The sequence below is a fragment of the Corvus kubaryi genome, unplaced genomic scaffold (assembly GCF_017639235.1).
Source record: "Corvus kubaryi isolate FWS band 111438036 unplaced genomic scaffold, C.kubaryi_AGA036_p1.0 37396, whole genome shotgun sequence".
Taxonomy (NCBI): Eukaryota; Metazoa; Chordata; class Aves; order Passeriformes; family Corvidae; genus Corvus; species Corvus kubaryi.
In genome coordinates, this window is record NW_024581135.1 from 20,632,083 (window position 1) to 20,646,470 (window position 14,388).

At 39.3% G+C, this 14,388-nt stretch overlaps 1 protein-coding gene across 1 annotated transcript; it reads left to right on the forward strand.

The window, feature by feature from the left end:
* Positions 1-1,350: 1,350 nt before the first annotated feature.
* Positions 1,351-14,343, forward strand: PDK1 (pyruvate dehydrogenase kinase 1). Its single transcript, XM_042040591.1, has 11 exons — positions 1,351-1,575; positions 4,704-4,845; positions 6,308-6,379; positions 6,887-7,071; positions 7,370-7,459; positions 7,757-7,834; positions 8,461-8,537; positions 9,227-9,325; positions 10,274-10,384; positions 11,534-11,647; positions 11,777-14,343. The coding sequence occupies exons 1-11, from the start codon at positions 1,458-1,460 to the stop codon at positions 11,915-11,917; spliced, it is 1,227 nt and encodes a 408-aa protein (XP_041896525.1). The 5' UTR covers positions 1,351-1,457; the 3' UTR covers positions 11,918-14,343.
* Positions 14,344-14,388: the final 45 nt, after the last annotated feature.

Here is a 14,388-nt window from a genome sequence, read left to right on the forward strand (position 1 = left end):
TAGACAAAACTGTAATTTAAATATTACTTAAAAAAATTAATAGCTGGAGCAACAGCATTATAACATGGACTACAGAACTGACTGAAACCCCCACAGAAACAGATGTAAGAGGATGTGAAGATGCCCACGTGGCAAACACTTGGTAACAAAACAGCAAAGCAATGAAGGGCAAGAAGGGTCCAGACTCTAATATGGCTATTGATCCAGACTGTCACGTGACAGATATGGAGTTTAGACTGTAATAATTGCCCAAGGATTTCTTCGTCTGGAGGCACCTGGCTCAAGCTACCAGGTATTAAAATCAATCTGTACCAATAAATCTAACTGATGGAAATGAGAGCTTAGTGTCAAAAAGTTCTTTAACATCTATACTGCAATAAGTTTATCAGAAATGCTTATAATCACTCTTAACTGCCTTTTTTTGTCAGTATTCTAGATATTTCTACCAGAGCAGGACAAGAAACTATTCAACACACAGTTTGGTACCTCGCATGTTGCATTTTAACAGGCAGTAAAGTCATTTACTGTGGCACACGGTCCAAGTGCTTTTCTACCAATACAGACACGTATTGTGCTCATTGCTGACCGATCAGGAGTGTATCTGTAAAGGCAGAAGCCCTATTCTTCCTCTGTGTTTTTTTTTTTCTTTTTGTTTGTTTGTTTGAATCTCTTTTTCCCGGTAACTGAAAGAAACCCCGGCCCACCCGGCAGCTGGGCAGACACAGGTGCGACACTGAGAAGACACACGGCTGTTCAAGCCCGGCCGATTCCCTCGGGTGAGGCTCTGCCCTCCCGCCGGCCCTACGGATAACGCCGGCGCTTCCGTGGGTTTCTGCAGCTTCCCGTTCCAGCCCGCGGGTCACCCATGCCGGGAGCCGGGTCCCCGCCGCCCGCCACGGCCCCGGCCCGGCCCGGCCCGGCCCCAGCCCGCGGCGAGGGGGAGCTCCGGGTGCGCTGAGCCCGCACGGCCGAGGCCTCGGGCACCCCAATGCCAGGCGAGCGCCGCTGGAGCACAGCCATCTCTCGGCCTCGCCGCAGCCCCTGCGGTCCCGGTCCCCGCACCCACAGCTCCTCCGGCCCCCTCACAGCTCCCCACCCGTCGGTCAGTGCGCACCCGCAGCCCTTCGCCGGGCAGCAGGCGACACCGGCCCCAGTAACGCCGCGTACGTGTCTGTGGCCGAGCTCCTCCACGAAGCGAGCGTCGCCTTCTCCTGGTGGGCCGTCAAGGCGCTGGGAGCAGCCGAGCGGCCCCGACCCACTCCCTCAGAGCCGCCCTCTCCTCCGCCCCGCGCCGCTACGGGGCTGGGCCAGGAGGAGACACCCACCGCCCCCTCGGGCACCGCCTCCCGGCGGCGCGGCGGAGGCGGCCGCGGCCTGGGCAGGGGCAGGGGCCGGGGCCGCGGCGCGGCGGGAAATGGCGGCCGGGTCGGGCTGAACTGAGGGGACGGAGTTGCACCATGAGGCTGCTGCGCGCCCTTCTGCGCGGCGCCGCCCCGGGCAGCATCCCGCAGCAGGTGGACTTCTACTCACGCTTCTCCCCCTCGCCGCTCTCCATGAAGCAGTTTCTGGACTTCGGTGAGTCCCCGCCGAGCCGCCCTCGACCGCTGCCCCTCCTCCACAGGTGCTTGTGAGGAGCCGGACAGCCGCGACCCCTCACCCCGTCAGCGCTGCCTGGCTGTTGCTTATCTCTTTTAATGCTGTGCTTTTTGGCAGAAAAGGGCTCTGCTTCCTTCTGGGGCAAGGGAGCCTAGTTGGCTCATTCCCGGAGACTGCAACTATGACAAGGTTGAAATTTAGCTGCAAACTCTAGGTTTTGGCACCACCAGGGTAGTTGGGTGTTTTCCTGCAGAACTGGCAGTGCTGGGGAGAGAGTGGGAACAGCTGTGACAACTGGTAGCGTTAGAGCAGTGACTCAGACAGGTAAGACTGGTTAAGCCTTTTGCAAAGCAGCATGCGGCCTTCTAAAGGCATTTTCCAAACACGTGAAACATTTAGCCTCAGCTGGCACTGAGGAGCTGAACCAGTCATCACTTCTCAGTCGCCTGTCTGTGCCCTACAGAAACATCCTACCCAAATGCTGCTGTTTTAGAAGGTGCGTGAGAGAAGGAACAGGATGCAGACACCAAGAGCCATCCTGGAGGATTTGGAATCTAGTCTTGAAAATGAGTAAATCAGTAACAGGATACTCAGTCTTACGCTCTGTGCCAAAACCACTCCTAATGCTTCCAGGTTTGACTGTCAGCTTGAAAACAAAAGGGATCACAGGAATTGTTCTATTCTGCTTCAAAGCAACGACCACATAGAGAAAGGTTGTATAAGTCACACTGAGAAACCTTTTCAAAGCCTGAGGTTGGAGCCATTCTGTAATATGTTCTGTTTCTGTACCCGAGGTGCTTTGTTGTGCATACATGTTTACATAAGTGTTATATATATAACTAGTTGATAGTTTCATGGCTTTTTATAGTTTTGTAAGTAAAACCTAAGAGAGAATTAATCCTAGGGCCCCTAACTTTGTATAAGCAGGAAGACTTACAAAGAAGACTTTCTCATAATTATCTGCTGTCACTTCATCCATCTATTCAATGTTTCACTTGTGGCAATGAAATGTATCTGACATTTAAAACTCCAGATTCCTACAGGAACCCCACCATGTGTTCTGTTGTTACCATACTTCTAAGCAAAGAATCTTGCAATTCTGAGTTTGATTTGACCTGTATTATTTTACCGCTACAGATAACATAATGGTTACTGTAAAATCTGTGTTTATTTTCAAGGCACACTATTTCCTTGTGTCAAAAGATAGGCTACTTCTTTGCTCTTAGCAATACCTGAACATAAGGTAAAAATAATCTTGGAAACTTCAAAATATTTTTTCCTGTCTTTTGCTTAAGGATTTAATCCCAGAGAGTAAAAGCTAGTAACAGAAATAAAAAAAAGAGTGCAAGACAGAGACAGTATTTGTGTGTAAGACATTCTGTAGCCATTATAATCTGACGGATTTTTTTTTTTTGCTCCTTTTGCTAGAGTGAGAGCAGTCAAAGAGGAAATAATAAAATCTGGTAAAGCTAACTTAAAAAAAAGAAATATTCTATAAGCCAGTTTAGGTCTGGTCTTGGGTTATAAGACCACAGTATCTTCTCTAGGAGTCATACCCATTTTTTGCCTAGATACAGACTGTAGCTGCACAGGGAAAGAGAGTCGTTTGCCTGTTCAATTTGTCTGCCCTATACTGCCTTTCATATTTGACCCAGGATTGCAAAGTTAAGGCCTTCAGGTACAAAAACTATTTCGTGGAATGTAATTTGCTGTGTGTGCTAGGCTTTTAAAGATTATATTTACATTCTAATACCTCCGATCTCATCTGTTCTTAGAATTTTACCCAAGAAAAGAGAAAGGCCAGTAACAGTCATGCCCGAAATGCAATCTGACTAGGGAGAAGAATGAAAGGTTTCTAGGCAGAGGTCATATGTAGACAACGCATAATGCTGGTGTGTGCCATTGCGGAGGAGTTTCTTGTAAATTATTCACTTTTTTATTGACTGACATTCTTTCATTGGTGTAGTTTATAATGTGTCTGAGTCCGCATGCTTTAAAGTAAACTGCTCTATTTCAATTTGGTGAAGATTTTTCATGTTTAAGGCACTCCCAGCTTCCTTTTTTCTGTCCTCAGCCCTTCTTTTAATCTTCTTCCCGAACTTCCCCTTGCCAAATGGAAGGAGTGAACTGAGGAGTAACTTTTAGGAGATACCTGTTGTGAAACACCAGACCTGAAGTATGTACTTCACTGCAGCAGATGGGCAGGTTAGGAAGTTCAGATGCTGTTTAAGTGACAGTCTTGAAGTCTAGAAAGAAGTCTGGCTGAGAATGAAGTACAGCATTTCTTAGTCTCTTCCCCACGCTGCAGCCTTCTTTCTCGCCTAGGAAGACAAGCTTCGTGGGAGTAAACGTAGGTCTTGATTTTAATAACCACATTTAATTGCCACCCCCACAGGTGACACTTGCTCTTACAAAAGGACAGGTCAGAGGCAGTATTTTCACTTCTAGCTTTTAAAAAGGTAAAAATTTAGATGTATTAGTATCCTAATGGCTAAGCAGAGTAGCTGTCCTACTTTGCTTTCTTTCTCACTATTCATGTGAATTCATTAATCTGATTTCTGTTCCTGTAAGACTGAATTTAAACCACAACAGATTTAGTTGAAAATGAGATCAATATTACTGGATTTATTTTCTGAAAGTGTCTGAGGATGAGTTATGGCAATTCACTACGATCAGTAATCAAAAGCAGGGTGTATGGAACTATGATACTTCATAAATAGTTTCCTGCGCTGGCCTCATTTGCTTCTCTGACATGCTCAGAATGACATACTGTTTGATCAGTGCTGTTAGAGTCAATGTTTGCTGCAAATAAAATGAACAATACACATGGAGACACGCCATATTTGAAGTTGTATAGTATGGGTCTGCAACTGTTGCATTAGTTTCTCTTTATATATTGAAGATTCTCATTACTGCCAGGGGTAGATTTCAGTATGCGATAAATTTTGAAACACAAGTGGGCTGCTGCCATGAAAGAAACACTGGCTTACCAGCCTGGCTGAGTCAGCTTTGAAACCAAGGCATAGGCCTGTTGTGCAAAAAAGAGCGAGCTTGTGTAGTTCTCTACCATAAGCGTTGACTTAATTCTGATGTCATATTGGTCTTAGGATCTGAAAATGCTTGTGAAAAGACTTCATTTATGTTTCTGCGGCAAGAGTTGCCTGTGAGATTGGCAAACATAATGAAGGAAATAAGCTTGCTTCCAGACAACCTCCTAAGAACGCCTTCAGTTCAGCTGGTGCAGAGCTGGTAAGAACAGTGACATTCCATTCCTTGAAGGGTGACCTTCTGCATATACACAGGTTGGAGGAACTGACTCTCTTCTACTGAAAGAACATTCACAGGCTTGTTACGTGAACATCACTTATTTATACTGAGATATTAAATACACCAATGTCATCAGAAACTAAATTTACAGATGTGGGAAATAACCTTTAGGAGCAATTAGAGAACTCACATTAAGAATTAAGTATTGCACACACTCGTGTATGAGGATACAGTTTTTTTTTTTAAACAAAAATCCACCAGAACAATGTTTAATAGGGAACTTACCTGAAAGTGAAGAAGCTAGTTGAAGAAACAACAGAAGCAGACTAAGGCAGAAAATGTTTGCAAAATATAGTAGACACCATTTACAAGACAGGTTATTGCAGACTGAGAGTAAAGGTATAGAAAATATGAAGAAAGAAAAACGGGAAGCTCCCAAAGCAAAAACATTAAACAACAGAGAGAACATGAAGGTATTAAAGTAAAAAAGACATTATTTGAAAAATAAAATTTGCTTTCAAGTAAGGAACTTAGGCATAAACTTTTTTTAAGATGAAAGCTAAACAAAGAGATTGCTTGGCAACTGCAATCTCTTTGGCAATCTCAAAAGCACAAGGATTTCTGTAAAGGCTTTTAAAGTTAAGAGAACACAAAATCTTCCAATAAGTGGGATTGACTAGATGACTGAATATGAAAAGAGCTATCAGTGAAGATGAAGGGTCTTAATGAAACACAAATGCTTACATTCTTAGGATACTAGATGACACTGATCAAATGGGAAATTAATTCCATTTGGGCAAAGTAGAACACAGGGAATAACCTTCCCTCCCTGTGTGCTTGCTTGCTTACAGTGGAAAGAGAAATTTTGATGCTGCTGGGAATATTTTTCTGGATTTGTCAGTTGATGGCAAGAAGGAAAATAGTGTTAGGACCTAAATAACAAATGGGGAGGAATATAATTGTAGCATTGTGTTAGCCCATTATTCCCCTGAATTACATGCAGTTCCATCCTGAACAGAAAAGACCAAGAGGGATAATCAGAGGGTTGGAACAATTTCTACGTGAGGAGAAACCAGATAGAATTCTTCAGCTTGGAAAATAAGTATCTAAGGAAAGGGATGGCAGAAATACTTAAGTTGTGAACAAATGGAAAGACTCTTCTAATAACAGGAACTCACTGAGGCTACAAATAAGTGATCACCTACTGGGTTTAAAACACAAAGATGATATTTTGTGTATTCTAATTGAATTGTGGAATTCATTGCTCTGGAAATTTTGGAAGAAAACATCATAAATAGATTCAAAGGAATCTTAACAAAATTCACAGGGGAGACAGGTAGAATGATTTGATAACATGCAACATTGGAAGACCACAAATTGCTAACCAGAGAGATCTGGGGAGGCGTATTAGAATTGGTCTTTATCCTGTTTGTTTCATTGAAAGGTACGTCCAAAGTCTTCAGGAGATTCTTGACTTTAAGGACAAAAGCTCAGAAGATTCAGGGGCGGTTCACAGGTAAGGCTTTGCTGTCACACGTTAGTATCTTGTTAATATTGTATGGAAGAACTGGCAAGAAAACAATAGCTTCAAAAAAATTTCCTATCTCAAATCTTTACAGCAGTCATCCTCTGTCCCTAAAAGGAGGGTACATTAAAACAGGAAATGAAGCACTTAAGCATAATGTCATTCTGTAGAATGCTCTGGTCAGTGTTGGCTGACCGTGCCATTTGACAGGCATGGGTTGTTCTGCATGGAAACAGCTGGTATGGTTTTCTCTTTCTCTTGGCAGTAACCAAGATAATAAATAAATAAAAATTTTATAAATAGTCAAAATAATTGATTACTGGTTGTTTCAATGCTAGTCACCTGAAATATGCTGTAAGGACTGACCTGCCTTCTTACTGCAGTCGGCAGAAGTGTGATATTTTTGTATGGAAGTCTTCATTTTTGTAGACAGGCACTCTGTTTGCTAGAGTATTAAATTCCCTCAAAAGTGAAATACTAACAATGTATTCCTTTTAGTTTTACAGATACTGTGATAAAAATCCGGAATCGACACAATGATGTAATTCCTACGATGGCTCAAGGAGTAATAGAATACAAGGAAAGCTTTGGCATTGATCCAGTGACCTCACAGAATGTACAGTATTTTTTAGACCGCTTCTACATGAGCCGCATTTCAATCAGAATGCTCCTTAATCAACACTGTAAGTGCCAGTGTTGAATGGAGGGGAAATGATACCTGTACCATGTCAGCTGTATTTTCCTTTAATGTTTAAGTGCTTAATATGTACTAAAGTGCCACTTAGGAGGATACTATTTGCCTTTCCATTTATACCTCATTCTTAGTACAATTCCTAAAATATTTATTAATAGTAGGCTTTCAAGTGTGGTGAGGACTGAAATTATAGATTGCCTGTGAATTTTTTATTTAGCAAAACTGAAGAGACAAACTAAAATTATAAAATTATACTGGATATTAAATAATGTTTTCTTTTTTGGCAGCTTTACTGTTTGGTGGGAAAATTAATCCAGCTCATCCAAAACATATTGGAAGCATCGATCCTAACTGCAATGTTGTTGAAGTTATTAGAGGTAAATTCAGATGATAAGAACAAGAATCCTGAAAACTTACATGAATGTCTATACTAAGAGCAAATACACATCCTGATATTCCTATACTGTTTAGTTGTTTCCTACCTGGAGCAGAAGTTTTATTTAAAGTGTTAATACAATTTTGTTTCTTTTTCCTATAAACCCAGTTTTTGTGAGAAAATACACATCTCCCTGACAGCACACAGTACTTCTAATGTTTGGTATTTTTGGCAGACTCTAAAGGAGAAAAAAAAAGTGAGAGGGGGGAAATGTAACTTCCTGTGTTTATTATTATAGATGGCTATGAAAATGCCAAGAGACTTTGTGATTTGTATTACATGAGCTCTCCAGAACTTATCCTCGAAGAGTTGAATGGTAAGTGAATATGGACAAGGCATGGTCTTGAACATCATGATGGCTTCTTCTAGAGGAGCTAGTGGTAAAATGTTCTCCTGCTTTTCATATAGTTCATGTCTTCTCTGTATCTACTGTAATAAATAGGTTGGGGTTTTTTTAAATCTGGCAGAATGCTTTCCCCATTCCTCCCTTTAATCAGAAAACTGACAGGAATAGAAGTTTTTGATACTACAGCTGTTGATATAACAAATTTTAGCAGGCTCCTTCCCTCCCTAAAGATTTAATGTGTCTTTACCTGACATTACTGCATCTCACCCTCTTTGCATTTCTTGCAACACGTTAAAGATTTATACAAGACATTCCATTCCATCTTCATGATACCTATGAGGAGGTTATTAGAAAGCAACTATGATATGCCCTAATCAGTGATGTCATAGTGGGTTTTAAGATTAATTTCTAAAGTACCAAGTAACATTTGAAAATCTTGATTAAGACTTTTGATTAACATACAACTTTTCAAAAAATTTCTGTTCACATTTTCCTTTTTTAAATTCAACAATACAAATTCACATTTTGAATTATTGTGGGAATGAATAAAAGATACCTCATTTGCTATTTAGTTATTTAGACTCTCTTCTCTCCAGCTAAATCACCAGGACAGCCCATGCAAGTGGTGTACGTGCCATCACATCTCTATCACATGGTTTTTGAACTTTTCAAGGTCTGTGCACTTAACCATTAATTACACAGTTCTTTCAATACATCTTTGTTTACTGAGATTGTATTGCTTTGACTTTTTGAACCAATTCTAGATAATAGCATGTTTTTGCAAGTGCAGATTTCTTGCCATTTGACTGCAGGAACACAGCTACACTAAACAGTAATTGCATACAAAATGAACAGCTTTGGAAGATGCATCTCTTCTACCTAGCCACTGAATACCTTCTGAATAGACAGCTTAAATCTTAAAACATATGAAGACATTAGTTAATAAAGCAAGTGAGAATAAGATGTCCCAAAAATTGTGTATCTTCAAATCTGGTAAAATGTTTAACAGGTCCTACCTAAGGAGCTTTCCTCAAGCAGTTCAGTCCTAGACTTTTCTTGGACTTTGTGTCATATTGCATGTACTATGTGCATTATAAAAATTCTAGAATAAAACTTCTGTACATTAAACTGTTCACATTTCCTTTAAAAAAATTAAGTATTTGAAGTCTCTGTATTCTAATAAACTATATATATGCTGATACTGAATAAGCCAGAAATATTAAAAAACCCATTCTAAACCAATATGCACTTGTTGTGATTCTTAAATACAAGATAAAAATAACTACTAAATTGACATTTTAAGATAATATACAAAGTATATTACAGGATAAATAGGATTTAAGTTGTACTTGAAAATTACAGAATGCAATGAGAGCCACCATGGAACATCATGCTGATCAATGCATTTATCCTGCAATTCATGTACACATCACCTTGGGAAATGAGGATTTAACTGTGAAGGTACTCACTTTTTTTTTATTATTTTGAAGGTTACTTTGCTTAGGGTTTTTTTTCCTGTTGTGAGCAGCATATTAGTAACTTGAGCTGCTGATAGGGTTCCATTAATAGATTGTATGTGATGATGTTTGTAAGTAAAAAGACCATTATGGAATTTCACATACAGCCTCAGCAGGAAAGTAATGAACAGGTTGCAGTCACACTGAGGGTTCTGCAATAGCATCCTGTACTTGCTCGTGTCTTCCCTAGCTTAGAAGCAACCATGACTACAAACTAAGTAGCATCTTTATACAATTGTAATATTAGCATTTTGTAAGTGACAATGACACAGCTATACAGGTGTGAAACAACTGAAGAAAGCAAAATATATACTGTATATTCCACACAAAACAAACCTCCTGAAGTACAGTTGGCAGTTTCTTCTTTTTCTGTACAACATGCGTGCTGGATTTCAAAGACCAACTGTAAGCACTGGGTTTTTCATAGGTCCAGCTAAACTGTAGTAAAACAACTCCTTTGACTTACTCCCTCAGTAACAGGTTTCTTTTAGTAAATTATACTTAAATGACAGTTTAAGTATATATTCTTGAAGAATAAGGATAAAATACACAGCATTTGCTAAAAGGTACAGATAGTGACTTCAGACAAAAGTGTGTTATGACCAAGATAAAAGCAATGCACAATTCAAGTAGAATTTCCTTGCCTCCAAGAGATTATGAATGCTTCTTATGGTAGTATGTTATTTAATGGTTTGGATAAGGAATGAAAGGGAAGGATTCATCTCTCTATGGTCATTGTTGGAGATGAGAATTAAAGCAAACCTGTAACTTAGTAGGGACAGCTTCAAATAATGTTTTACCTGAACGTTCTCTGGCTTATTGTTTGAGAGAAGCTGTCTTTTATAAAAAATGTATTCAGGGATATAAAGCTAAATGCTCCTTCTTGTTCCAGATGAGTGATCGTGGTGGTGGTGTTCCTATGAGGAAAATCGACAGACTGTTCAACTACATGTATTCAACAGCACCACGTCCTCGTGTTGAGACATCACGAGCTACACCTTTGGTATGCAAATCTTTTATACCCTGGCATCATGGATATGTCTAATTGTCACAAAAACCATACAGCGAAACCTATGAAATTCCGATTTTATAGATATTACACTGAATAATATTTAAATATTACTTAATTCAAGCAATTCAAGCATTTTTCAAAAAATAACTGGAAAATGGCATAAAATACTAAAGATTATTTAAATTTGTTCAAGATTCTCTTTTTCTCTACTAAATCTAAAGATCAGCCACCTCAAGCAGAACACTTAGCTATGCTGCACGTACTGTAGTGAGAGCAGGATTCGGAATTATTTTTGTAGCCACTGAATGAAAGGAAGAATAATTATAGCAATGACTTTGGATCAAGGCCATAGTTCATTTGTATTGTGTAGTCAGTTGTACCATCCCCCAGCAAGGATGAAGGTACACAGATGTGACAGGGCATATGAAGAATCTACTTTGGTCTCATGTGAACGTAATAAATGCACAAGAAATAAAGCCTAAGCTCTCAGAAATTAGAATCTCTGTACAGCTTTCCTGTGTTTATTCTCCCACATTGCATCATTTAAAAAAATATATAGTTCTGCATGTAGATGACTCTGCAACTCACTAAACACTAGATCTTTACAGAGAAGTATTGTGTACGGTCATTGAGAGATTACCTCTAAATTTAGTATTTAAACAAAAAATCATGCTTAACACTTCAGGGCTACATCCTGCTACTGCAGTCAGGGCTTGGTAGAATTTTAGTATAAGCTGCAAATTCATAGACATTGTGTCTTGAACCTTTTTTACATGTTCTGATGATGAAATGTATCTGACTTAAGAACACTGAGTACTTATGATTAGTAGCTCCATGAGGCGTGACACAGACACAGCAGAGTTTCCTCTAATGGCATCTCTTCAAAAAGCTACCATAATACAAGAAGTGTTATCTACCAGCCCTGTCTGACAAATGAATGAAACGGTTTTCGCATAATCACAATCATCCATGCATTCTTGTGGTTTTGGGGTATATAATAGCTTGGGGGAGGGCATAATAGTTAACATCTGAACTCCTGTTACTGTCAAACATCGTGCTTAGTTTGTCTATTTTACCTATTAAAACAGAAAATGCCACTGATTGATGCAATTAATGGAAATACACTTTTTCTCCTATCAGGCTGGATTTGGTTATGGCTTACCCATATCACGTCTGTATGCACAGTACTTCCAAGGAGACCTGAAACTGTATTCCTTAGAAGGCTATGGTACAGATGCAGTTATTTACATCAAGGTATGATCTAACACTCTATCATTTTACATTTATCAGCAGCTCTAATCTGAACTGCTAATGGAACTCTCTGTTCTGTTACAATAACTTCAATTAAAAAGAATCATCAGCTACAGCCTTTTCTCCTTACAGGCCTTATCAACAGAATCAATTGAAAGACTCCCTGTATACAACAAAGCAGCCTGGAAACATTATAAAGCAAACCATGAAGCCGATGATTGGTGTGTGCCAAGCAGTGAGCCAAAGGACATGACCACTTTTCGCAGTATGTAGCTTTTTCCTCAGCAGTTCGTAAGAAGTAGCTTTGTCTGTAAAGGGAATTTAAAAGACCTGATTTATACCAAGATGTTGAGCCACTTTTGATATGTGAGAGTAATTTTAAGTGGTGTAACAGAAAGTTTAGAGTAATTAGGCTTTTCTGAAATTAAAAAACCAACAGCCACCAAAACTCCCAAACCTGCACTTACAAAGTGAGGTCATACTTAATTTGTTTCTATTTACGACTGCTTTCAGAGCTATGTCAAAGGAGCAATATTTTGGTTTCTGTAGGGATCAAGGCAATGTCTGTCACGTGTGGTATTAATTAATATAATTACAGAACAGTTTTATTAGAAAAAATATTGAAAAATCTCACTGGAACGTTTTTCATTTATACAATACTACAGATTAATGAAAAGCTCGTGTAAGAAGTATTGAGCTCATTGCTATACCCTTGTAAGCATGCTGAAGCTTAATTTTGTGAAGTTAGGTATGTTGCCTACATACATTGCCTACAACAAGGGGTTTTTTCAGCTGTAGAAATCACACATCTCTGTAGGGATAAAGAATTTTAAAAAGCATTTTTAACAGCTACTACTGGTATAATGTATCTCAGGTATGTGACATTGGTTGTATTTCTTTGGTTGACTGTGAATATATGATAGATGTGAAAAACTTATCTTGCCCTAATCATTGTGAATTAAAAAATAGCATTGGCTTGTGTACAGTAATGTTGTCCTGCATTTGCCTGTATTTCTGTAGGTCATACCAAAACGTAGTATCAACATTCTAGCCTTTATAAGATCTCAGACTTGGGTATGGCAGGTACAGCTGTAAATGGAAACTATTTTAATAAACAGATTTTAAAAATTTGTTTGTAATAAGGGCATCGCTATTACTTTGACAGTATAAACTACCTTCTCAGAGTAACTAAGAGTAAGTGGAATGAACGGTTTTTGAAAATACCTTTGCATTTGTGATATGCTTCTGGCCTCATTTTTGTAGTAACATGATAACCAGAACATATTAATCAGTCAAAGACAAACTGTCAAAACACACAGGGGAAGATAAGAGATGGGAATGAATATTACATTTCAGATAAGAAGTCCTTTTAATAAATAATTCAACTTAATGCCTACTGTACCAGCTTTGTTCAAATCATACACGTGTTGCACCTTGATCCCTGTCATTCCTGAAAATTTTAGGAGTGATGCAATTAAAGCCATTGAGAACTAATCCTCTTCTCAGTTAATTAAACTGCGTGTAGCTCTGTGGTTTTTGTTCTGCAGCAGACATGCATAATCCCTCAGAAACAATAAGCCTGGCTTTTGCTAGTTTACTGTCTCTGCACAGAGCAGAAAGTGAGATACCACAAGTGAAGGGGATAGATGGCATGTTGGAAATTGAAGTCATGCTACTCTAGTTGTAGCTGAGCCCGATTCAAGACTTATCACCTGCAACCTCCCTAGCCAAGTTCCGCAAAACAATGAAATGGTTTTATACCCTGGTTAAGCTAACGTAGGTAACTTTAACAGAAGTGCATTACAGAGTGGACTGTATACACAGTTAAACTGACAAGCTGAGGGAGGATTGCTGTAGCTTAATTGGCACCAGAACAGCAGGGTTACCTACTCAAGCTTGTCGGCATGTTGAGGCCCCTATTTTTCTTCCTTACAAGGATGCGAGGTGGTAACTGGCACAGCTTTCCATCTGCAGGCCTAAAAGTGAGGGGAACTGAGAGCTGTTCTCTTCTTTGGCCCTGTAAGAGGATATGAGGAATGCCATATAGTGTAAAATGGGGCCTGTACAAATGTTGGGACACTTGCAGCTATTGCTTTTGGTAAACTAAAACTGAAAGTTATAGCAAGGGCTTTTAAAAACTCAGGTCTGAAGCTATATTCTAGGCTTTAAATCTTTTAACTAACTGATTTTAGTAACATCGGACAACCACAAGCAGTATTTCTGAAGGGAAGCTAACACTTTGTTTTCTACAAAGTCTGTTAAGTATTTTAGATATTACTGAAATAAAGTCTCTTTCATGTTCTCGGCTAACTACCAATTGAATTCTGATTATTAAAACAACATGCTGTATAATTGTCTCTTCACCTGCACCCTGAATGCTTGTGGTGAAAACACAAATGCGTAGTGTTTTGATTTACAATATTTAATCCTAGTTATAAATTTGGTCTTTGATAACTTTTGGTTTCAATAGAAGTGCAGAAGACAACTTTTGTGTTTAGTATTTTCATTACTATACTGAAGGCATTGCTAGCACACTGGTTAAGTTGAAGTGAATCACTACAGAAAAGTAGTATACTATCAAAATGCTGAGATTAATAGTTTTGTATGCACAATCTTGTACTGTAGAAATAATCTTGGTTTGTGTTAATTTTTTGAAAGAATCACTGCATTTATTCATTAAAACTATTGTAAAAATTAAACTCTGTTGGGTGATTGTGTAGCTTGGAACTGAGCTCGTTCCGTGC